At 43.9% G+C, this 26415-nt stretch overlaps 1 protein-coding gene and 1 long non-coding RNA gene across 4 annotated transcripts in view; both read left to right on the top strand.

Annotated features, from left to right (window-relative positions):
* Positions 1 to 205: 205 nt before the first annotated feature.
* The window catches only part of TBC1D12 (TBC1 domain family member 12), a 49291-nt gene continuing 23081 nt past the window's right edge, over positions 206 to 26415 (top strand). The window contains exons 1-3 of one of the 3 annotated variants that reach the window (XM_082222060.1): positions 206 to 1841; positions 13835 to 13958; positions 26324 to 26380. In XM_082222060.1, the coding sequence (XP_082078186.1) occupies positions 1066 to 1841; positions 13835 to 13958; positions 26324 to 26380 (957 nt within the window). In that variant the 5' untranslated portion in view covers positions 206 to 1065. The remainder of the gene's footprint in view (positions 1842 to 13834; positions 13959 to 26323; positions 26381 to 26415) is intronic. The other 2 variants (XM_082222061.1, XM_082222059.1) reach the window with 2 other exon arrangements.
* Positions 15398 to 20096, top strand: LOC309532220. Its single transcript, XR_014219665.1, has 2 exons — positions 15398 to 15740; positions 18652 to 20096. It is a non-coding gene; the product is annotated as an uncharacterized lncRNA (long non-coding RNA).

The raw sequence follows: 26415 nt of genomic DNA, 5'->3' as shown, positions 1-26415 counted from the left end.
GAGTTTTGGTTTCTAACTGCAGGGGATTTACACAGGGTGGCTGGGGGCATCCAGAAATTGTAACCCCCAACTTGAGTTCTGGTACAGTGCATTTTACCACCTCACTGCCTACATAGACAAAGTTCTTTTGATGTTAGCAGGAGACGCTTGAACACGTGCCTTCGGCTGGATGCAGATGAAGCCTGCAATCATTTACAGTGTTTTACGAACACGCAGTACTTCCAAGCATTGGTTTGCACTTTTAGTTGAGGTGAGGCTACACGGGAAATTAGTGGAGCAAGTCAGTAATTTCTTAAACTCCACGGGTGGGAACTACCCGTGCTTGTACTCAGAAGCAAGTCCTCTTGAGTTAAGCAGGGTTACGAGGGCAGCTTAAGCTCAGCCAACCTGAGTCTGGATCCAGCCCCATACCGTAGCACGTGATACCTGACGCTGAAATCAATGGGCTCCGGTGGCTGGATAATGAACTCTGCAGAGGGAGACTAAGAAGCAGCTGACACTGCCTGTCACCCGGGATACTGGGAAAAAAATGACGGGTGTCCCTTCCCGGCTACACACGCGCACTGCGAGTGGAATACGGGAAACAGGGCAAGGCTGGCTGAGCTGCCCCAACGGGCTGGTTACCAAGAGGGATATGTAACAATACCGTACCGCCCTTTGTTATAGGCGGGAGCCTTAGATGGTATACGGTAAACCTGCGAGCCTTCCATCAGCCAGCCATGGGCGTCAGAGGGCCGGATGTTTACAAGGCGCCACTTCCGCGCCAGCAACGTCGTCTCTATGGTCGGCGGCGATGACCGCCGAGAGGTCCCCGTGCGCCTGCGCGAGCCGGGCCCCCCTTAGGCCGCTCCTGCCGCCACCATCACCGTAGTCGGCTGCGTTGAGCAGGACCGGCTGGTGGAGCCGAGGAGCGCAGCAGCAGCAACAGCCGGCGCCCCGCCCCGTCGGTCCCTGTGCGCCACCGTGAGGGGCCGGGCCGCCTCCTCCTCCTCCCCCTGCCCTTCCCCGCTCCCCTTCCCCGCTCCCAGCCGCGCCGCTGGCTCCCCGGGGGTTCTGCGTCGGCAAATGGTTGGGCCGGAGGATGCCGGAGCTCAGGGCGGCGCATCCTTGCTTCCCTCGGGCCGGGAGAAGGAGGAGGCGGCGTCGCCGGAGGAGGAGGCGAAGGGCGGCAGCGGCGGCGACGACGACGACGCGGAAGCGGACGGCAGCCGAGAGGGCCCCGGGGCCCGGCTGCGCTGCTACCTGGCCGGCAAGAGGCCGCCCAACGGGGACGCCTGCGGCGCAGGGAGGATGACCAACGGGGACGCCGGCTTCCTCCTGCCGCCGCCGCCTGCGCCGCCTCAGGGGGGCACGTCGAGCCCCTCGGAGCCTCCGGCTTCGCAAAGCACGACGCTCCACAACGGCGGCTGCGCCTTTTTCCTGCCGGTGGCCCAGAGCGCGGTTGCTCTCGAGGAGGAGCCGCCGCCGCCGCCTCTGTCGCTGAAGAGCTGCGGCCTCGCCGCCCCGGCCATGTCTCCCTCGCCCTCTTCGTCGTCGTCGTCCGCTTCAGGGAGCCCTTCTCCGGCTTCCGAGGAGGCGGAGAGCCTGGCCTCCCCGTCGGCGAGGGCTCTCCCGTGCCTGCCCTCGCTGGCTTTCATGGACATCAACCTCAACTCCCGCAACACCTTCGAGGTGAGCCGCCGACGCAGCGCCCCGGAGCATTTGCAGCCGCAGCAGCCTCCGCCGCCCGCCCTCGCCTCCGGCGCCAATGCAGCTGCCGCCGCCGCCGGCTCCGAGCAAGGGGACCGGGCGAAGCGGCTGGGAGGCCTCGCCAGCTCCAGCTTCGCCGAATTCTTCACGAGGTGAGTGACTCACGCGGCCGCTCCCCGGGACTCCTGCGGGGAAAAGGGGCTGCCGCATGCGGGAGGAGAGCGTAACCTTGTAACTTAATAGGAGAGGAAACCAGCCGGAATCCCCCTCCCCCCCCACCCGCTCTGGAAGCAGGCTTTGAAACGGTGCCGGAGCTGTCATTTTAAACCTTAAACCTCTTGCTTGAGAGTTGTGGCCATTACGGTCAAGGTGTCTTGACTCTGTATCCCTTCAGATCCATTTCCTGCAGTGTACTCTCCCAGGTGTGCTCTTTTGCCCACCCCCTTCCCCTGGCTAGTAGAATTGTAGCTTGGTGTATCGTTAAGTCTTATGAAGCTGAACTGCAACAAGAACTCCTTTTTAAAAGTTAAAACGGTTGTGATAACTCTTTTGGAAGAGGAAAGTAGCAGTGGCCAAGGTATGCTTAAGCACCCTTTGTAAAGGACCTGTTTTTGATGAGAAGATTTTAAAGATGAGGGGTGTGTGTGTAAAGAACCTTCAGAGAGAATTTGCCCTTGTCTTACTGAGCTCATGGGTAGCCTAAATCCAAAGTGTGGTCAGTCTGGCATAGTGGTTAGAGTGTTAGACGAGGAAGGGGGAGACCCAGGTTCAAATCCCTGTTCACCTAGTGACCTCTGCTCACTGGGTGACCTTGGGCCAGTCACTACATCTCAGCCTAACTTACCCTGCATGCTTGTTGAGGATAAAATAGAGAAATGGGAGAACTGTTTATGCCACCTTGAACTCTTTGGAGGAAAGGTGAGGTATGAATGTAAAGATGCAGTAATAAAAAACCTTTTTTTTTTGGTATCTTATTTAATGCTTATACATGAAGGATGACGTTTTCTATGATGCTTTTGCCTCTACTCAGTTGAATCTATTTGACTAAGCATGCAGTAGCATTTTATGCTTTTCAGCTTCACTAATCTATTTTCTGAACTGTCAACAAGAAATTGTGATAGCGTTCTGTGCAAGATGTCCTGCTAAATTGTGGAGTCTCAAGTTGTTTGCTTTACTACGCATATCATATTGAATACTAAAGCTGCCTCTTGTTGCATCTTTTCTCCTATGTTTGATTAAATAATTGTCTAGTTAGAAGAGAAAGGGAAACAATTCAGCATAGTGATACTGTACAAACATTTATATATTGCTGTTTAGTAAAATATTGTTCTCAGGTGTCACAAAAGAGGAATGTATCATGTACTTGCCCAAATGTACACTGCTCTTTGTGGCATCTTTAAAGGACATACCTTGATAAACAGACTCATAGAATCACAAGAGCTGGGAGGGATCACAAGGGTCATCTAGTCCAGCCCCCTGAAATGCAGAAATCTTTTGCCCAAATAACTAGCACATAGTTGATTGGGCTTGTCTAGTGCCTTTGCATTTTTCTGGAGTGACTATCCAAGAACACTTGAGTAGCCACTGGGAGCAATGCTTATTTTGTCTAGTTAAAATGCTAATGGCATTCTAATAACTTCCTGCCTTGTGCATACTTCGTTGTATAGCAATTGATTATTTTCCCTTAATAATCTTTGCTGCATGTGAATTTCAAAACTTAACTTTTTTATTTTTACAATAATGGAGAAGATAATGTTCCCTTCGTAAGCCAGCTTTGATTCTTTTTTTCTTTTTTTCTTTTCTTTTCTGCAAGCAGAAATGAGATGTTCCAAGTTGAACAACTGTTAGCCAAGAATGAAGTAAGGTTTTGTGGCTATGTTGTAGCCTGGACTTGAAAAATCAACACATTTTTATACATAGCTGGTTTCTCTGGTCACAATGATGGAAGACTTGATGGGTATTGGGATTGTTATAGTGGAATGCAAGTAATATACCATTTTAAATTATTCATTTCTCCGATGGGGTTTTAGTTCTCTCATCTGCCAGTTTTCAAAAAGCATCATTTGCTTCCTGGATATTGAAACTATGTCTTAGTACTGATTGTTTATGGCAGATACTCGATGCTGATTTTAGCATTTAGTGCTATGTGAAATAATGTTAGGGATACCTTATTTTTTTCCACATACTGTGGACTCTGTGTTACATTTGTGAGGCATCTGACGGGGTGCAAATTAGTTCCCTCAAGCTTAGCATGACTGAAAGGGCTGGGAGGTGCTAGAATGGACAAGCCCAATTGAATATAACATAGATTACAAACAGTTATGTCATTGCCCTGATAGGATTGGTGAAAGTGTTGCACACTGACGCTGCATCATAGTGTGTCGGTCTTGTGTTGTGTAACCATTAATGTCATTCTGTTATTTACTGGTGAGTTTTTCTAGTTTCTCTCTGGCTTGGCTCTCACCACACCTCAAATGTGTTTGAACAGCTACTCTAGTATTAATTACTGGTTTGACTTTTCCTCTCTGCCTGAACTGCTTACCATTTCATAATACAACTTCATGTGGTAGAAGAAGGTGCTAGTGCACATTTCCCTAGATGCCATTATCTCCTAACAGGTGGTTGTAGGATTGTACTGTTGCTATCCCTAAACTCTGTTCTGATCTGCTTTTTAGTACTTCCTTCAGTATCCTTCATTGATGTTTTCTGATTGCATTTCCTGAGTATAAGTGAAGTTATGATGATAATTTATTGGGGAAATTACTTAGATACCAAAAGTCTGTGTAAATATTGGGTCTTTAAGATTCTAAAGCCATCGCAAATGTTGGCTGTTCTCGTTCCTCATTTTGTATTCAACAATTATTTCATGGTCTGGCGAGTTCCAATAGGAAAACATCACTTTAAAAAACACTTTTTATAAATATAGGTGATGATGTCAAGTAGTTTCAAGCTTTGTTCATAGAACAGGAAGAGATGATATCTTCCATTGAATCTCTGGGAATAACTTGGAACGCTCTTTGCATTTTCTTATGGCTATCTTTTTATGCTTGTGACACATGCTGACTTGGTTTAGATGTCACAGTAAACTAAACTATGGCTTACTGAGATCGCCCAGATGCCCAGCGAGGGGTGTATATTCACTTTGCTCTTCCCCAGTTTTGCGCTACACCAAGCTAAGTAAAGTTTGGCTTAACACGTCACCTGAACCAAGACTTGCACTCCATGTCTAACCTTGAGCTGTAGCCAGGGTTTGTACAATATAAATGCTGTGGGCTTGGTTTTTTAAAAAGTCCATAAAAATTGAGCAAATTTATGATTTGATGCTTGTGAAACTGACAGAATGAAACTGACATAGCTACAGATAAATATTAGGCAAGCTTGGCAGCTAGGGTAATTCTCAGATGCAAATTCCTGTATCCAAATTACCCTAATTTGTATAGGAAGCATCTTTCAATTCAAAATGTTCAGGGAAAACTCGCATCACTGTTCTTCCTACAACCAACCACATTCCTTTTGGAGCTTTTTGGTCAACTCAGAGGAGACATGGTAGTTCAGAAGCTTACAACTAACATGATGTAGAATAGGAATACATTTGCTTGAGTTATAGCTTGTTAAGCGATTCACTGATAGTGCTTCTGTGTAAGTGAGACGTGCAACAAAATAATTGTAGTGTGGAATACTCCTTTTCATTATTCTAGCCACTCTATTCTGTCTCGTCCTCCGTTTTCTATCCTCTCAATAGTCAAAGCAGCATTTTGTGGCCATTGAGTGTGCTTAGTCCTTATTGAGCGGTTTGTGAGGTTCCCTCCCCACGTTTTTTCTTTTAAGGTTTTGTACTTCTGCAAACCGTGTGGTTTTTCTGAGCCCCTTGATACCTTCCTCTTGTGCATGGGTGGAGCTATGTTGATACTTGCTGAATTTTGTAAATGTAAGTGGTGATCTGGCTTTTAAAGAAGATACAATATATCTAGGTTAATTCATTTGGTTAGGTCAGTTTTACAGCTGAAAATAGAGGAGCAAACCTACCAAATACTGTCTCTGCTGAGTCTGAATTCTGGAATCTGTATTGGAAGCTGGTTATCTCTGACCCATGCGTTGTATTAGTAGTGGATAATAATTCTCTGTCACTGGAGACTGACTGGCGAGTGTCTCTCAAGCATTCTTCCTAGCAATTGCATTACAGCAACTTTAGGGGTCTCAGGTTCCAAGGACACGAGCTTTGTGCCACAACCCTATTACTAATTAAGCACTGGGATTCCTGGTACAGAGACTCATAACAATTAGGATGTTAAAATTAGGACTCAATGAAATAAGTTATATTTCATTATTTGACATTTTAAAAAGCCATTGAATCTTGCTCAGAAGCTTGGGGCAACTGTGTCTCAATAATGACATTGCATTTTGATTTCTAGAGGGTTAAGTATTGTATTTTGAATATCTAAAAATCTGAAAATCATTGCTGGGGCACTTAAAGTATCCTGCCATGTGAGCACTAATTGGGGCAAGTGTTTTTACTTTTTAAATTGGCTTACACTTTTCTGATTTGACATCAAGCTTCTTCTTTTCAATACTTTTATTGAACATTCAGTATTAATCACACAGGGCTGCACATTGGGATTTTGAGCTTATGAACAAAAAAGACCAGTGAGTAAAGAAAAGCAGAAATTGTTAAATATAAGTGTTAAAAGCTACAGTATGCTTTCTTGGACATCTTATGAAGACTGTTTCAAACAAAGATATCATAATATATAAAATACGTTTTTCTTATACTAGCTATTATACCTTTCCTGTATTACTGTGAAATCTGTAACTATGATTTCAATCTGAAACACACCTACTAGGGAACAAACCCTGTTGAACATGGTAGAACTTCTGAGTACAACATGCAAAATATTTCATTTCCCATTGTTCACTTTTTAAAAACATATCTATTAGTGCTCTAAGACAACAGAGAAATACACAGAAATGTGTTCTAAATAGTCTTACCTGCTTTAAATGGAATGGGTGAGAAATTGTTTTCCACATTCAATTACAGGCTTGTATGAGGATAGTACTCCACATAACCTACTTGAGAAGTTGTTAAACTTGAATGTTGAAGTAGTATAATGTGCAGAGGCATGTTTCACTGTGCCTCTAGCTTGTAGTTGTGGTTCTTCGGGAATCTAATTCTGTTCCAATTAAAACAAATTAGAATGACACAAATAGAGGCTAAAAGCCACAATTTATTTTCTTGGTGGTCCCCTGCCATTGTACACTAACATTGCCATTGTTAGTGTAGTTCTGGTAGCAAAGACGAAATGAAGTGTTTTGAAATTTAAATTCATATTGCTCATAGATGAAACTTTCTCCTGGTATAAATGTTTCTCTTTCCTATATGTGGAGGCTGAATTACTGTCACAGTATTCTTTTCATCTTTATTTCAACTGGACAATGCCCTGGCCTGCCAGAAATTCAGTTTATGTGTAGGGGTGAATAGTAGGAGCTATGAATGTTTTCCCCACCCTGGGTCGCCCCCCCCCCAACTCTGTAAACTTTAATTAGTTTAAAACTAACTTTGATTTTCTGTGTAACTTTTAAAGGATGTGTGGGGCACCTGTGGCCCCCAGATGTTGTTTAACCACAACTTCCTTTATCCTGGCCATTGGCCATGCTGACTGAGGTTGATGGGAGTTAGAGGACGGGTATCTGTTGGATCTAAGTTCCCTACACCTCTGTTACATGTTGGTGAGACTTGTTTCTCTAGAACTGCAAGTTATTTGTGTCTTTAGTTCTGTGCACAGTTAAGTAGAAACAATGCATAGGACTGTAGCTGGTGACTGTAGTACAACAATGGGAGTGTCTGAAGATGTCTTATACTATTTATTGTCCCTGTGATGCTCACCTACCTCTCATTTACTCTTCTTCCACAATTTGTCCATCTCCCCCCCCCCCATATGCCCCTGCTGCAGCAGATACAGTGGTACCTTGGGTTAAGAACTTAAGTCGTTCTGGAGGTCCGTTCTTAACTTGAAACTGTTCTTAACCTGAGGTACCGCTTTGGCTAATGGGGCTTCCTGCTGCCGCCGCGCTATTTTTGTTCTCATTCTGAAGCAAAGTTCTTAACCCGAGGTAATATACCTGGGTTAGCGGAGTTTGTAACCTGAAGCGTCTGTAACTCAAGGTACCACTGTACAGGGGATGAAGTGGCAGGCTTCAGTGTGGGGAGAATAAACTCCTAAAAATTGCTTAACACTGTTGGATACCACACTTACAATTGCAGATATCTAAGGACATGAATCCACTTTCTTTTTCAGGGTAGCATGGAAAAGTTAGCAAAATGAAAATTTTGTTTTGTGATGCAGTGATGGCCTATTAACGTGATATAAAGCTTAACTGCATCTGAAGAACCAGCCATGCGTCCTTATGATGTGCTTTGGTAAACGCAGGGCTTCTACCTTAATTACTTTAGAGGTGCATTAGGGGCATACTTAAGACCTCTTCATCACTTTTTACTTTGACGGAATGTCTCTGTAAGTAATTCTTGGTGATAGTGTTTGAATGCAGGGGCAGAATTCTCTGCTGTGTTTCTACTTTTAGGCTTCTTCCTGATGTGCTAAAGAAGTAATGTAACAAGCACCAGTGTAAGTTTCCCTTTAGAGTTAGACAATAGAAAGTAAAATACCAGTGATGGTTTTTACCCTATGGTTTTATGCAGTGCTTTTTTCGGGGGGGGGCACAGGGGTACGCATACCCCTAAACATTTTGTGAATCTTTGTACTTTTGTCCATTTACTGTGTTTATTTTTCCTGATTTGAACTATAAAATGGTGATTTTCTTGAGTCAAAATGAGAATACCCCTAAACATTTTTTTATAGAAAAAAAACACTGGTTTTATGTATATTTTATTGCAAACCGCTTTGCTGTTTCTTCGTGTGAATAGCAGTTCATACATCTATTTAAAAATAAAGAAATAAAATAATTTGTTACCAGTTGGATACTTGTAATGTGGAATGGTAGCTTAAGTTGGACGGACTCCATGTGTCTCTTTCAGTGAACAGATAAACCTGGGAGCAAGAGCCACTATTCTGACAATGACAGCCGTCTAGTTCCAATGTAGTGATGAGGCTAAAACTAACCACAGGATAGCATACCCATATTGCCTAAATGCATCTGTTAAGCAGGTGGCCCTTTTTTGTTAATTGCATTTTATTATGTTTTGAGAAGGCTGTGTTGACAATTCTCTTATTGGGCAGACTTGAAAATGAGAAAACTCAGTGAGATGAGCAGCAGGACTCATTCTATCAGCTCTTTTGAAAGGCCCCTGAACTGTTTCCATCTGGTTATAAGAACTATTAAATTTTAAGAATTGGCAGCTGAGTTTGCTTTTTTCCTCTTTCCCTTGTATGTCATGTCTTTTAGGTTGTCAGCCCGCAGTGCAGGCAGGGTCTGTCTTATTTAAACAGACTGTATATGCAAGCCACTCTAGGAGTCTTCCTGACTGAAGAGCGTGGTACAAATGCCCTTAGTAAGTAAGAGAGGAAGAAATAACCTCATCAATAAGAAATAACACACCATTTAAGAGGGTACAAATGGACCTGCAACATTCCTATTGTAAGGCTGTTAAGTGAAATTAGGGTTGCCAACCCTTGTGGCAGCTGCTTTTTCTTTTCTACATCTAACAACCCGCTCATTGGGTGACATAGGGCACGGGAATCAGCATGACCCCCTATTAATGTTACCCCTGCTTCCGCCCCCACAATATAATTTATGGTTGTTAAAGGTGCAGGAGCAGAGAGACCGGGGCTTTTCAAGTTAATTGGCAAGTCTAAAGAGTATCAGTGCCAAAGGGAGAAGGAAATTCAGCCGATAAAGCAGACTCAACTCCCTACATCTTCTTCCTTTTCCCCTGAAGGTTCGCCTTCTGCTTCAATAGCTGCCCGGAAGATACCCAACTGCTGTGGTCTTTGGAGATATTCTCCTCCTGCCCTGCATGCCACAACTGTATGATGTCGTCCTCTCTACATAGAAAGTCAGCATGTTGGAGAGGGCTAGGCTACAGTCTCTCCCCCACCCCCATACTTAATTTCTTTGTGGGACAAACATATTACATGGGAAAGCATACTGCCATCTCTCTCTCTCTCTCTCTCTCTCTCTCTCTCTCTCTCTCTCACACACACACACACACACACACTCACACACACACTCAGACTGTTCATTCAGACATAGCCTTACCACCTTCCTGAGAGCTAGGCCAGGGAACTAGGAAAAACTAACATTTAAACTGCACATTCAGGCAATTTAGTTCTGTGTTTTGTTAAACACAGGTTATGACCTGGAAGCAGAGAATATAACATTGCTTATTCCTCTTCTTGACTTCGATTCATTACAGGTGTGGGATATCTGTGGCCCTCCAGATGTTGCTCAACTATGGTTCCCATCAGCCCTAGCAACCATGGTCAATAGTCAGGGATGATAGGAGTTGCAGTTCTGCAACCTCTGGAGGGCCAAAGGTTCTGCACACCTGGTCCTGCTAGTTAATGTTATAACAGAGAACCACAACCACGGCTGCAGATTCAGCTTCACTCATTTATTCTAACCTAGGTCAATGCACATTTTAAGTGCCCGGTTTCTACAGTTCCTTTGCAGGTGCTTGCCAGGGCAAGTGAGTGGGAGGTTAATTCTGGACCATAACCTTGGATTAGATGGAGCAGAAGCTTTGTTAACAGCAAGAATAAAACACTCTGAACTACTTCAGCTTCGTGAAACAAAGTTCAAATAGCTTCATTATGTGTAAAAGGTGACTTTGTTCCGTCTGTCCGTGTGTGTGTGTGACATAATACTTGTACCTTTGGAACCAAAACTCAGGTTAGATTTAGATGTGACTTGCTCTACTGATTTCTTAACGACAAACATGTAAGCAGTTCCATGGTGCTGGGGACTAACACCTAAATGTGGCAGAAATTGTCAACCTGTACATTTTGATTGTTCATTTATAAAGTAGTGAGTTGGTTTTTTTAACATAGTCCCCTCAAGATGGCTTACACAGTACAAAACCAGAATGGAAGAAGTTTACAATAGGAGCAGCATTAAATATTTCATATGTAGGTCAGTTAAAACAGGATACAATTCATTCACCCCTCCATGACACGTCATTCTTTCCTATCAAACCATAGGTTTTCTCCCTGCAAAGTGTTTTCCAGGGTTGCCTCATCTGCATAGTGACAAAGTAATATGTGTTGTGGGGCTTAGAAGCTTTGGGGCAGGGCAGATGGTGACGACTGAGCTGGAAAAATAAGCCTCATGTTGCCATTGTGCTATCAAGATTTCTGTCCATTTTCCAGTGCCTGGATTGGCAGCTTAGGTACGGCTGGGAGTACTGGTCTACATAGAAAGAGCAGTATAGCACCATAATGGCTGCTTATGCATACTTTCTTCACCTTTCCACTTTCCTCCCATGTTCTAAGACACACTCATGCGCCTTCCCTGGCTTCGTATCTGCTGCCAGTGACAAGAGAAATAAAGGGAGGGGCCTGTTGACACCCAAGGCTGTGCAGAGAAGCCACAACTGGTTGCTGTTTATGTGTCCAGGTTGACTTTGATAGGTGACGATACCCTGTTACAGGTGCTACAAAATGCATTATTTGGACCTGAAATATTGGGGGGGGGGAGGGGTTTGCTTGCTTAGTTGGGTGACTAATGTGCCAATGCAGTGGCAATTCTTTTTATAAAATTTAAAAATGTTATACACTGTGTCTGCTAGAGCAGGATACCTTTAGTTGAAAGTTTCTTAAACGCTATGACAGTATTTTGATGTTACACAAATGGCAACGGTGTGCCTACATTTTCATAGATGGTGAAAAAAACCATGCTTTCTTGGTTCACCTCTTTCTACCTAGTATAAATGCCAGTTAAATTACTATTAAACACTAAAATAGTTAAATCAAAGCTACTTAATCATTGGAGACAATTCAAATATAAAATGTTCATGACAGCAGAACAGCATTTGTTGCATCAACTTTAGCTCTTCCAGCCCTGAGCAAAATATATGGACTGTACAGCTAGGCTGAGATTGGATGGATTCACCAAGGTTTATCGTTTGTATTCTGTGTAGGTGACAGATTTCCCATCACTGTCTAGGGGTTTTTGCAGTGAGGGATAGTCCTCTCATGGACTTGCTTGGCAGGCTTCTCTGCTGTGGTTGCTTCTTTGCATTACAACATTCGTCCTCCTCCCACAGAACTGGAATGTGTATTTTCACTTTCCAATAGAAAATTATGCAAGGAAGGCTAATGCTACTATTCTGTAGGTGTTACCTAATTTTTGCCAACAAAAAGGAAGCAAGAAGAACAGCCCTGTGTTCTCAGTTGGAAAGGAAATATAGTTCATAAAATTAGTACTTGTACATCAGCCTTGTGAATAACTAGCAAGCAGTATTTGAAACTCCCATTGTTCTTGGCGCATTTTGCGACAGGGAATTTCATTAGCATGAGCAGTTTCTGAGCTCTGGGCTCAATACCGTGCCTAAGATTTCAGATTAAAACTGCAGTGGAAGGAAATGAGGACCCTTTCCTGCCTCCCCAATTCTAGCTCCTCTCAGAAGACTGGAGAAGAGACCCTCTTAAGAATATTAGGGGGGTGGGCAAGGGAAGGACTAGACCATGTGAAAAATCAACATAATATTTTAGCTGCAGTTCATTCATTTTCAGCTTTGTATTCTTGCTATAAAAAAGCACTCCTAGACATTCTGGGGGAAGGCTGTTGCTGCTCACACAGAATGAGAAATTGCTCATCAGGCATAAATGCTTCCTTGCAAAACCAGGTAGCCAACTAAAGATACATAACCATATAACATTGATTACACAAGCTCAATTTCATGTCGATACAAGTGCTAAATGCTTGCCAAACATTAGATTACTGTTTCTCCCTGGAACTTGTCCACCCCCCAGACTGTGCATGGATTATTTTTGCTGCCATGCCCACACATTTAAATCTTACAGAAACCACAATCAAATTTCAGAATCTAGTCCCCAAAATACGGTATTTCTTATTTAAAGATGGTTAGGCAAACTGGTACTTGTTTTTGACTTGTGCATGTCTTCCTAGCCCTTTCTCTGCTAGAATGTATACCTTGAAGCAAAAAGAAAAATACACTGAAATCTCACTATTTATGTTTAATGATAATAGGCTTCACTCTAATGATAAAGGGCCTCCCTTCAGCAAGATGCTATAAATCAGAAATCTTTAGCAGGGAGGCCATTCTTTCTTTTATTTTGCAAACATGGACCAAAAAGTAAGAGTAACTGCTTACTTCAATATTACTTGGCTAGGAGATGGGACTTAGGTCAGTTTTCTTGCCAACTCCTTTTCCTTACAGCACGCCATACTCTTCTCCCCTTAGACTTGTTCTTCCATGGCTTGCCTGGGCCACCCACCCACCTCTCTCCTCTGACGTGGTGGCATTGGTGTGACGTGGGCTGCAGCTGCAGAGCAGGATAGTTGATGTGATGCTCTTTTGTCGTGTCCTGACTCCTTCTCCACAGCTTACCTGGAGCCCCCAGTCACCTACCTCCTCCTAAGTGTTGTGCTGTTAACTAGGCCTGACCAAGGGAAAGTTAAAAAAATATTAATTTCATAAGTTTTGATATAGCAGTCTCTTTCCCTCTCCTTACCCCCCCACCCCAAAAAACAATCTGTAGAAAGTAAAAGGTAAAGGGACCCCTGACCATTAAGTCCAGTCGTGGCCGACTCTGGGGTTGCGGCGCTCATCTCGCTTTATTGGCCGAGGGAGCCAGTGTACAGCTTCCGGGTCATGTGGCATGACTAAGCCGCTTCTGGTGAACCAGAGCAGCGCACGGAAACTTCATTTACCTTCCATCCGGAGCGGTACCTATTTATCTACTTGCACTTTGACATGCTTTTGAACTGCTAGGTTCGCAGGAGCAGGGACCGAACAACGGGAGCTCACCCCGTCGCGGGGATTCAAACTGCCGACCTTCTGATTGGCAAGTCCTAGGCTCTGTGGTTTAACCCACAGCGCCACCCGTGTCCCACTCTGTAGAAAGTAGCTGTGATTAATTGTTAATCTTGATATTTAGGTTTAAGAAATTGATATCAACTCCAGCAAACCCACCTTCAGTTTTAAACTTCTTTGTGCGTTTTTTAACAGGAACTTCTTTGCTAAAAGGACAAAGGAACTCAAACCTGCTGTCCACAGTGCTCCTGGCTGGAAGTTGTTTGGAAAAGTCCCACCAAAAGAAAACGTACAGAAAGACTCCAAGATAATTCAGCAGGTGAGCGTCTGTAAAATGATATGCAAATCTTTTCCCATTTTGTCCTTGGAATTACATAGAGCAGACTTCTGTAAGGTAGTCCAGCTTAATGTTAATTTGTTTACTAGGGACTTCCACTCCTGCTAGTGTTGCTTGCCTACCCTGCCAACCCCACTGTCCCTCACAGGTCCTTCAGCCCTCCCAGACCCCTCCCAGCTACTTCAGCTCCCCACCTGCCACCCCATTCCCCAATCTTCCTCTCCCATGGTTTGCCCCAAACTCTCCTCTCCCCCACAGTCTGCTGGAAACTCTCTCCTCCCCACCCTTTCACAGATCACCCCAATCTCAAGATCCTGCTGCTCTGCCCCTTGCAGAGGAGAGGGGAATGAAGAGGAGAAAGTCTTTCTCCCCATGCTCTGTGACACCGGCAGGATGAAGTGTGCGGTTGCCCGGGGTGAAGAGGAGAGTTCTCTTCTCCTCCCCTCTTCTCTGCCAGTAGCAGTGGGATCTTGAGATTGGAGCAAGTTATCTGGGGATGTGGAGTGGGGAGGTTTCAGTGAATTGTGGGTGGCAGCAGCAGCAGCAGCAAGGGTGGGGAGCATGGAAAGACCTGCCTGCTTGCTCAGCTGGGCTGCTTGCACATTCAGACCCCTGTTGTGGGTGCAAAGGAAAGATTGGGTGCTGGGTGGTGACACAAGGAGCATGGAAAGGTCTTCCTGGGCTACCTGCCTGCTCGCTGTGCTGGTCAGCCCACTCACACCCTCAGCCTGCCTGCTTTGCTGGCTGAATCTGCCTGCTGTTGCCGTGTGACTTGCAGCATGGCCACTTTTTTCCTTACAAAAACATTATATAGCAAGATAATCATTTTTACCCTGCCCTGAAGAGTTCCCACAGTACCTAAAACCTGTGCTTTTTTTCTAAAAGAAAATGTTTAGGGGTACTCTCATTTTCCTACTCATGTTGAAATACTGTCCCTGAATAAGGCCAAACTTAGATTCACAAAATGTTTAGGGGTTTGTGTACCTCCAGAAAAAAGCACTGCGTAAAACAATTAAAAGAAACTGCAGCTGAAACTTTTCAAGAATAGTTTTGAGTATATGTTTGCCTTGACAAATGGATGGAAATGTAAACAGAAGTTGCTAGTGCTTTGTGGCAGTCACTTGCAGTTGAATAGTTTACTCAGAACCCAAAAAATATTTTAGTCTGCATGCATAAGAATAATAAACTTTCTGTATCTGTGGAGGTGGGGAACAACTAATTTGGATTAGATGAGTCATAAAATGATGTGGCAGGGGTTCAAATTATGGCTTCAATTTAAGTTTAAATAGATAGGGTAGTTCTTGCATAAATGTACAAATAATTGCACAGTTGTTGCTTGGTAGTTGCTTGTGTGAATGTAGTCCATTGAAGAGATCTATTGGTAGAATATATTAAATCAAAGTAATTTAAATCTGCAAGAAAAGAATGGCTTTAAATTAGTTTTCCTATTCTGAAATAAATATATTTCCTGAAATAACATGCATCTTAGCTAGTTGCTAGAACAGAGGATGCTATTCAACGTTAGTTATACTTGGACCCATTGTAATCAAATATGTTGCCCCTTCTGAGTGTGACACTCATAGTCTTTATGCAACCTAGAAACATAATCCAAAATCTATACTTTTTGCGCTGCAGAACAGTATTGGTTTAGAGACTAGGTACATTTATAGTCATCTTGAATCAAATCCCATTGAACAAAGTGGATTTTTGGATGGGATTGGACTGTTAAGAACTTTGTCTGGAATTTTGTAGATGTGTACGCTGGTTGTTATTGTTGTTGTTTAGTCGTGTCCGACTCTTCGTGACCCCATGGACCAGAGCACGCCAGGCACTTCTGTCCTCCACTGCCTCCCGCAGTTTGATCAAACTCATGCTAGTAGCTTCAAGAACACCATCCAACCATCTCATTCTCTGTCGTCCCCTTCTCCTTGTGCCCTCCATCTTTCCCAACATCAGGGTCTTTTCCAGGGAGTCCTCTCTTCTCATGAGGTGGCCAAAGTATTGGAGCCTCAGCTTCACGATCTGTCCTTCCAGTGAGCACTCAGGGCTGATTTCCTTCAGAATGGAGAGGTTTGCTCTTCTTGCAGTCCATGGGACTCTCAAGAGTCTCCTCCAGCACCATAATTCAAAAGCATCAATTCTTCGGCGATCAGCCTTCTTTATGGTCCAGCTCTCACTTCCATACATCACTACTGGGAAAACCATGGCTTTTACTATACGGACCTTTGTTGGCAAGGTGATGTCTCTGCTTTTTAAGATGTTGTCTAGGTTTGCCATCGCCTTTCTCCCAAGGAGCAGGCGTCTTTTAATTTCGTGACTGCTGTCACCATCTGCACTGATCATGGAGCCCAAGAAAGTAAAATCTCTCACTGCCTCCATTTCTTCCCCATCTATTTGCCAGGAGGTGATGGGCCCAGTGGCCATGATCTTCGTTTTTTTGATGTTGAGCTTCAGACCATATTTTGCGCTCTCCTCTTTCACCCTCATTAAAAGGTTCTTTAATTCCTCTTCACTTTCTGCCATCAAGGTTGTGTCATCTGCATATCTGAGGTTGTTGATATTTCTTCCGGCAATCTTAATTCCGGCTTGGGATTCATCCAGCCCAGCCTTTCGCATGATGAATTCTGCATATAAGTTAAATAAGCAGGGAGACAATATACAGCCTTGCCGTACTCCTTTCCCAATTTGGAACCAATCAGTTGTTCCATATCCAGTTCTAACTGTAGTTTCTTGTCCCACATAGAGATTTCGCAGGAGACAGATGAGGTGATCAGGCACTCCCATTTCCTTAAGAACTTGCCATAGTTTGCTGTGGTCAACACAGTCAAAGGCTTTTGCATAGTCAATGAAGCAGAAGTAGATGTCTTTCTGGAACTCTCTAGCTTTCTCCGTAATCCAGCGCATGTTTGCAATTTGGTCTCTGGTTCCTCTGCCTCTTCTAAATCCAGCTTGCACTTCTGGGAGTTCTCGGTCCACATACTGCTTGAGCCTTCCTTGTAGAATTTTAAGCATAACCTTGCTAGCATGTGAAATGAGTGAAATTGTGCGGTAGTTGGAGCATTCTTTGGCACTGCCTTTCTTTGGGATTGGAATGTAGACTGATCTTCTCCAATCCTCTGGCCACTGCTGAGTTTTCCAAACTTGCTGGCATATTGAGTGTAGCACCTTAACAGCATCATCTTTTAAAATTTTAAACAGTTCAGCTGGAATACCATCACTTCCACTGGCCTTGTTATTTGCAGTGCTTTCTAAGGCCCATTTGACTTCACTCTCCAGGATGTCTGGCTCAAGGTCAGCAACCACACTACCTGGGGTGTACGAGACATCCATATCTTTCTGGTATAATTCCTCTGTGTATTCTTGCCACCTCTTCTTGATGTCTTCTGCTTCAGTTAGATCTTTACCACTTTTGTCCTTTATTATGTACTGTGTCCAGTTCTGGGCACCACAGTTCAAGAAGGACACTGACAAGCTGGAACGTGTCCAGAGGAGGGCAACCAAAATGGTCAAAGGCCTGGAAACGATGCCTTATGAGGAACGGCTAAGGGAGCTGGGCATGTTTAGCCTGGAGAAGAGGAGGTTAAGGGGTGATATGATAGCCATGTTCAAATATATAAAAGGATGTCACATAGAGGAGGGAGAAAGGTTGTTTTCTGCTGCTCCAGAGAAGCGGACACGGAGCAATGGATCCAAACTACAAGAAAGAAGATTCCACCTAAACATTCGGAAGAACTTCCTGACAGTAAGAGCTGTTCGACAGTGGAATTTGCTGCCAAGGAGTGTGGTGGAGTCTCCTACTTTGGAGGTCTTTAAGCAGAGGCTTGACAACCATATGTCAGGAGTGCTCTGATGGTGTTTCCTGCTTGGCAGGGGGTTGGACTCGATGGCCCTTGTGGTCTCTTCCAACTCTATGATTCTATGATTCTATGATTCTATGGTAATCTTTGTACGAAATGTTCCTTTCATATTTCCGATTTTCTTGAACAGATCTCTGGTTCTTCCCGTTCTGTTGCTTTCCTCTATTTCTTTGCATTGCTCGTTTAAGAAGGCCTTCTTGTCTCTCCTTGCTGTTCTTTGGAAATCTGCATTCAATTTCCTGTATCTTTCACTATCTCCCTCGCATTTTTCTTGCCTTCTCTCCCCCGCTATTTGTAAGGCCTCGTTGGACAGCCACTTTGCTTTCTTGCATTTCTTTTTCATTGGGATGGTTTTAGTTGCTGCCTCCTGTATAATGTTGCGAGCCTCCATCCATAGTTCTTCAGGCACTCTGTCCAGCAAATCTAAATCCTTAAACCTGTTCCTCACTTCCACTGTGTATTCATAAGGGATTTGGTTTAGATTGTATCTTACCTGTCCAGTGGTTTTTCCTACTTTCTTCAGTTTAAGCTTGAATTTTGCTATAAGGAGCTGATGATCTGAGCCACAGTCAGCTCCAGGTCTTGTTTTTGCTGACTGTATAGAGCTTCTCCATCTTTGGCTGCAGAGAATATAATCAATCTGATTTCGATGTTGCCCATCTGGGGATGTCCATGTGTAGAGTCGTCTCTTGTGTTGTTGGAAAAGCGTGTTTGTGATGACCAGCTTGTTCTCTTGACAGAACTCTATTAGCCTTTGCCCTGCTTCGTTTTGATCTCCAAGGCCAAACTTGCCAGTTGTTCCTTTTATCTCTTATTAGGTTGTTATTAGGCAGAAGTAAATATCTGTGGTGTGTGTTTGGTAGTCCTAAATATTCATAATTTGCAGCTGAACAAGTTGCAGAACTCAAGTAGTCTGCTTGTTTATGAAACTTGTAACTCACACTTCACTGGCTGGCTGGTATTGCTACAAATATTACAAAACTACCAAAACAATAAAACAGCAGTGCAGTGCAAGATAAAATGGCTAACCAGTAAATTTAACTGCAGTTTAATTGTGAGCTTAACCTTGCAGCAGCAGTTAGAGGACACACAAGAAATGCAAGATTTCTTATATGGGTTTGGTGGATGATACTGATGAGCTATGAGTTGGCTCTCATGGAACCTAGAGCCCTTGACAACTTCCTGATCCCAGTCTGGAAGGAAGCCAAAAATATGGCTTTGTTATTTACAGTATTTCATCTCAGACATTTTGCGTTATGGTTCATTCTTACACAGAAAAGCAACTATTAACTCTCTCACTCTCTCTGTGCTAAATGGTGGCAAGCTTTTTACATGTAGGCTTTAAACTACATGCCCTTTCAGATTTCACTGGACTCCCAACTCCCATTGTCTCTTACTTTTGGCCGTGCTGGCTGGGGTTGATGGGAATTGGTGTCCAGCACCCCTTGCTCTATGGGTTTTATTCGCTGTTGCCTATGATGTCCCATTCACACATGCAAGCTCTTGGCACAAATACCCATGTTCATTCAGTGCTTCATGACTTAGTGGCTGCAGCGTTGACTAAAATTGTTCCTCTGTCCTGGTGTAGTGAGTATCTGCTTGTGGGACTGATTTGGCCCACCTTTTGGCCCACAAGGCTGTTTTGACCAGCCCATGCCCAGCTGCCCTGGTAAGGCGGATCATTGCTGAAATGACTCTGCAGCCCAAATGGGAAGATATGGTGGGGCAAATCTGGCCTGTGGGCCAGAGGTTCCAAAGCCCTCAACAACTAGTTGATTGTCAGGTTCTTCAGCACTGCACTTTGAGATGTGTCCGTCACCTGATGTCATTGTGACATCAGAGTGACTGGTAGCAAATTTTGGGGGTAAGCATGGGATTGTAGGGGGAGGAGAGGAAAGTGAAGTTCTGTTGTGGAAGTGGATGTCCCACTTGTGTTCAGACAGTGTTGGATACAATCCTTTGTCTGTAATGCCTGAAAGGAAGATAATCCATTATTGTGTTCAAGCAAGGTGTCTCTTACCTTTGCATAGAACTTCAGAAATGGAGAGAATGAAATTCATGTTTTTAATCTCTACTGCCAGTCAGTGTTTCAACTTTTGACCCAGTGTTGCTGTGTTACTTTCCATACAACACTAAGGCAAATCTGACTGTGAAACAACTATGTATTGGATGCATACCATTGAGATGTGCAACTTGCTTTCAGCTGCTAGGTTGTTAAAAGCGATGGTTATGCTGTTGTAAATGTTCATTTTGTTCTTTTTTTTTTTTAAAAAAAAATCTGAATAAAAGCAATTGGTAAAGTGCATCTTCACTTGTGAGAAAGCCAGAAGATTTTACTTGAATCTTACTCTGAACCATTTCCCCACCATCCATTTTTAATAGCTTTGTTTGAAGTTTTAACCTCAATACGTTATTCATACTATGGTCTCATTTCTCTGTGAATAAACAAGCCATTTACTGTTACCTTGCACTTGAACCCTAAATCTAGTAAATCTATATATAGTAAGATATTCTAAAATTAAAAGCTGAAACTGAATACAGACGCTATGAAATTAACTTACATGCAGAAGTGCTTTAGTCGTAGAAGTTAATATTTCAGATATCGAAGTTGGATGTATTTATCATTGTGATGGATTTTGTTAATTGGATTTTTAAATCTCTGGCACAACACATGTGGCTATATACTGTCATTGGTAAAAAAAAATAAAAGTAGTAGTAACTTTTTTTCCTGCACCATAAATGTGAAATGCCTTTTTTGTAGTTAAGAACAGCAAATAATAAATAAGTTTTATGTTTTAACTTGCATATTGTTCCTTTTGTTCTAATATTTTCTTTAAACAGGAGTATTACATTTTCTGAATGCATGGCTTGAAAGAGTTATGCATGTATCTTATGCTTTGTATAGTTAGAAAGTGGTTTATCACAATGACAACGAACTCAAAAGTCGTTGCTTTTGGAGGCAGAGAAATTGTTCTTATGTAACTTATTCTCTTTCAATCCAGACTCATTGAGACTTCCAGGGTTTCTGGGAAAGCATTCAGCTGACTTCTAGAAATAGTTTGGTGTTTAGAAAATAGTGACTCAAAATGCAGGACACTTCTGTGGAATGTGAATGATTTCCTGTAGAGTAGCTGTCAGTGAGGGGGTAAAAAGCATACTACCATTGACTAAGGCTGCATTCTTAGGTACACTTACTTGGTAGTAATCCCCAGTGAATTCAACAGAACTTACTTCCAAAAAGGCATTCTTAGGATTACACTGTTTATGATTTGGACTTTTGTAAGTTTACAACCAAAGCTACAGAAAAATCAGTTATATCAGAGGTCTGGTCATGTTTCAGTTGCTTTGCTTCAGGATAATGGTCAGGGTCCAGAGTGCTATGAAATTAGTTTTGATCACTTCTCCATTCCCACTTCCTCCTTTTATTTCGTCTGTTCTCCTTTCCTCATCTGTGCTGCATGGCAATTTTTAAAACAAAGAACAGTTTGCAAGAATGTCAGAAAGGTTGTTCAAAGAAAATAATAATGCAAGCCCAGTGGAACATCTGTATCACTCACTACTTTGCATGAGACTAAGCAGCTATTTTGATCTCCACTGAAGAATCAGGAAGAGCAATTCTACGGTTGGGTAGGAAGGAGCAAAGGTAGAAGAACTGCCAAGCCTGTGCCAGCAGAGCAAAATAAGTGTGTGTGTGTGTGTGTGTGTGTAATCTGCATTTTCCTTCCCCCTATACCTTTCATCTTTTAAAAACTTTGCTTCCCATTGGTTTTCCCTCACTCCAGCAACATGACAGGTAGGGCCGCCTTAACCGTTGGTGCTAGGGGTGCACGGCACCAGGCCGAGAGTCCAGGGTCAAGCGTTGGAGTCCAGGGAAGAGCTGCTGACAGCAGAGCAGAGCCTGTCGGAGCACCACGGGGTCTTCTGCTGCGGGTGGCTCTTTCCCGGACTCCAACGCTCAGCCCCAAACTCTCACCGAGCCGCTTGCGGCGCTCCAACGGGCTCTGCTCTGCTTGGCTGTCGGCTCTTGCCCCAGCTGCATGGCGGCTAACTGTTTCGGCACTGTGCCCAGAGCACCGTATAATGTGGGCACTGCATGACACATCCTGTTGCATGCACTGAGCTGCAGGTTCCTTTGCTGGCTTTTCCGCTGTCGGCGCATGCTCCCAGCACTGCCCAAGGTGGGGTAGCAGTGCGGAATGATAGGGAATGCAAGCAGCAGCAGAGGAAATATCTCCGGGCAGGATCTGCCGATGGCAGCAACAAAACCTGATGAATATGAGTGCGCGGATCCCATCTGGAGATTTTTCTTCCGCTGCCACTTGCATTCCCCATTGTTCTGTGCTGGCACCCCACGTTGGGTGGTACTGGGAGCGTGCGCCAACAGCAGAAAAGCCAGCAAAGGAACCCTCAGCTTGGCACACACAATGGGATGCGTCATGCAGTACCCACATTACGCGTGCTACACGTCCGGCCAAAACAATTAGCCGCCATTCGGGGGGGGAGGCAGCGGGTGTACAGCGCTGCGACTGTGCCACCCAACATTTTGTGTCCCCCCCCCCAGCATGGAACCCACCCGCACCCACCTTCATATGCCCCACAACCGGGTAAACAGCTATTTCTTTAAAAAAGGTCAACAACTTTGGCGGTTCTCTCCCTAAAAAAAGTCAACAACTTTGGACAACCTAGGGGTGCCGGGTGGATCTTTGCACCCCGGTGCCGCATATGCTTAAGATGCCCTGATGACAAATGTCAGGTCGGAAGTGGTTGCTCACGAGTAACCAGGCAGGACTCCAACCTGTCTTTTACAAGTTTTATTGGTGCAAACTATTTACAGTGCAGAACCCCAAAGTTCATGTCCATCTCAGTCACTTGCAGATTCCGGGAGTGGCCCCTTCTGGTTTCTCCCCCAAACATAAGAACTTAGACACCCCAAATCTCCGCCTCCCCTCCTTACGTTTCACCCTTCTGCGCAAGCTGGGCGACGGAAATGGCATGTCTGTTTCCTGGCCAGCCGGGCTAGGTGAGGCGCTTGGGCTCTCAGTCGCATCTTTGAGCCCTCCCCTCGCCTGGCTATCCACTTCCCGCTCTGCTCCACTGGAGGTGTGGCTTCCCTTGCTGCTGGAGGAGGAGATGCTCCTCAGCAGCGTCAGAGGCTCTCTGTATTCTCCTGCCCCCCTCCCCTGTTGCGATGGCAGTCCCCTGACATCAAGTATAGCACACTTTGCTTCCCCGACACTCCCTTGAAATACATACTCCTGCTGCCAGAGAACCAAAGGCAGAAAAGTAACAGCATCAGTGATTTCATTGATTGTAACAGGGTAGTCTCTCTTTGCCTGCAGAGAGGAAGATCTGGAAATTTTTATGGGCTCAGATCCCTCCCAGTGTCCATAGGATTGTGCCCTTTAAAAAAACGATCAGTATATTATCTGGCAGAAAAAAAGAATACATTTTTCTTCTGCATACAACTACTTACTTCTAAATACTTGTCATGGCATCAGCATGGATTGAAATAATGTGATGAATAGCAACATTTCATGTTTTTTTCTCTATCTGAAAAACTTATGTGATAGACTGCATTGTTTAAAGTGCCTCATTAGCAGTTTTTGTTTGGGATGGGAATAATTGCAGCTCCTAAAATCAGCAATGTTACTTCCTTTTTTTTAAAAAAAAAAGCTTGACTTTTCTCTCCTTTTTGCTCACCACTTCCTTTTATTTCTCTCACTGTCCTGGTAATCTCTCACTATACATGTGTATGAAATTTTAAAGTTCTTTAGCAATCTCTAGAGTGTCAGGCTTCCTTAGAAATTGGTTTAAAAGCAGCTGAATGGTACTAGTCATAGGAAATTGGACAGAGTGTCTGTCAGTGTTCGAAACTTCCATTGTTCTCAGTGCATTTTGCGACAGGGAATTTCATTAGCACAAGCAGTTTTTGAGCTCTGGACACAATACTGCACCCTGAGATTTCAGATTAAAACCGCAGAGTGGAAGGAAAGGAGGACCCTTTTCTCCCTCCCCAATTCTAGCTCCTCTCTGAAGACTGGAGAAGAGACCCTCTTAAGAATATAAGGGGGGTGGGCAGGGGAAGGACTAGACCATGTGAAAAATGAACATAGTATTTTAGCTGTAGTTCATTTTCAGCTTTGTATTCTTGTTATAAAAAAGCATACCTGGACATTCCATTGTTGCGCCCATAACCTAAATTTAAGGTGCTATTTGGCTCCTAGCTTTCATATCTCAGTTTCTAACACTGCAGGGTGTCCAAGGGTGGTTTGAGCTTTAGTTTATTGAATAGTGGTATTTCTAAAAAGCAATATGATAAGGACACATTGGCTTGCTATTTAAAGAAAAACTCGGTCTTTCTGTCCAAGCTCCATGGAGTGTCTTAAAATAGCTCAGCAAAGGTGATGTTAATTGACACTTTCCAATTAAATTGTTTGGAACAGTCATATTGATCCTATGACCTACGGTATTCTGTAGCATCTGTTACCCATAAATGAGCATGGTTTATTGCCCGCAAACAATGAAGATCAGCGAAAGTATGTTAACCCAGCAACTAAGTATGTTAAACCAGTTAACGAAGTTCCTTGCTTGCTAATACAACCTACTACGACACTGACACAATGTGGGGAAATGTTTATCCCTTCAGAGAGGTGCTTCCAAGGTTATGGGAAAAGATTCCTAGATAACTTGGTGCGCTTGGCGCGTGAGCTTTTGCTATCAAGATCCCTGGTATCTTAGTTAAACTACCTATCCCATGTTCATAGACTTTCTGGAATAATGTTGCCATAGTGGGTGGCCGATCTGTCACTAGATCTCCCAAGGACAAATGGAACTGGAGAGAAATTTGCTGGGCCCTGGAAGGCTGCTAGTTGATTTGCCAACCAGTGTTCATACTGCGGTCATTCGCTTTTTCTGGCATGGCGAACTGCTCTAGGTTTGAAGTATATGCTTGGTCACCTTGCTATTAGTTTGGCAGGGTTTACATCTTATTCTCAGTAGTCCCTGTTTCTGCCCCTCCTGATACGTGAAGATGTAATATTAGTCAATTTGTACAGCCTTTTCAGTACTGCTTCAGGTGTGACGCAGTCTGTTTTTGTGCTAGCTATGTAGGGAGCAATCTAAACTCCTCCCTGGCACAAACGGGTTTTATGGAGTGGCAAGACCAGCTGTGCTGTGCATTGGGGAGAGCAGACAGATTGCTGTGCCAGTCTGGAGCTGGAGCAGTGACCAGGCCCAAATGGGGCCCAAGGCCACTATGTGGCATCAGCAGGGATGGCTTGGGATAGACCGTATTTTTCCGTGTATAACACAACCCCTATTTTGGGGGACTACAAATTGAGGAAATGGGGGGAGATTGCCCATAGTTGTTGAGCTTCTATGGGGGGGTTGCCAACGTTCGTTCACCCGCCTGACCGTCGCTGCCAAACAAACGCCTCTACGAAGCCACCGATCGCCTGCCCGCTCGCTGCCAGCAGCCGCCAATCGCCAGCAGGCCTTGCTGCACTATCCAACCACCCACTGAATCACTGATTGTAATCTACTGCTTGTGGCCACCAATCACACGTCCCCCTCTGCACTATCCGTGTATAAGACAACTCCCAGTTTTTAAGAATTAATTTTAATATGAAAACCTTGTCTTATACACGGGAAAATACGGTAATTTATCCTGGCCAGCCCAGCCTCTTCCCCACTCCTGGGAAAGGGGAGCTCTACTGCTTTTACTCCAGAGGTAGTGGCCAGTGGAAGGCTGGTAAGAGACCAGCAGCACTGTTGGGAGGGGTTTGATTTGTTGGAGGTGCATTTGCCCAATCCAGCCCCTGCCAGCCTGGCCCAAAGGAGGTTTGAATTGCTCTGCTAGTTTAGGACATTGGTCCCTTGATGCATCTTTACTGCTGTGCCAAATGCTTCATAAACAGAAATGAATGCTAAGATAGATCTGAATTTAAACATCCAAATTGACTTTCTTCCCTGCTTAGTCCTCGTGGAACCATTCATTTTAGCTATCTAAAACATATGCACCTCACTAAAAAGATTTTAAACTAGTAGAATTTACATATAAGCTTATCAAAAATACCAGAGAGAAGCCAAATGTATGTTTCCACAGATGTTAACCTTTTAGAGCGGGCCTTTCTAATTGAGAAGATCTGAAGACTGCTGGCTAGGGCATGACTTGGCTATGAAGGCCGTAATGGATTCTTATTTTAGTCCTCTTTACGTATTATACAATCGGTGCCTTAAACCTCTTGGTGATTTTTTGATAGAAGCTTTGAATTTTAGCTTTTAATGTAGAGTATGGGTATATGTCTTAAATCTCCCCAATTCCTCAATCTCAATCTGCATTGGAATTGAACATGAGCATGATTGAAAAAGCAGTACACACTGGTGGTCCATATAAACTGTGAAGAAGAACATAAAGTTTGCATGCATGTTGCTGTATATTAATGACTGTCAATTGTTTCTCTAAGGATTTACTTCTGTTTTTCTCATTAGGATGAAAGTTCTGGCAGTGTTGCATCAGTATCTACACTCAATCTATTAAACACAGGGGTATGAAATTTAATATTTTTCTATCACATTATATG

The sequence above is a fragment of the Podarcis vaucheri genome (assembly GCF_965113315.1).
Source record: "Podarcis vaucheri genome assembly, chromosome: 5".
NCBI lineage: Eukaryota > Metazoa > Chordata > Lepidosauria > Squamata > Lacertidae > Podarcis > Podarcis vaucheri.
Note: the sequence above shows the minus strand (reverse complement) of the source record. Positions and strands in the feature narration are given on the sequence as shown.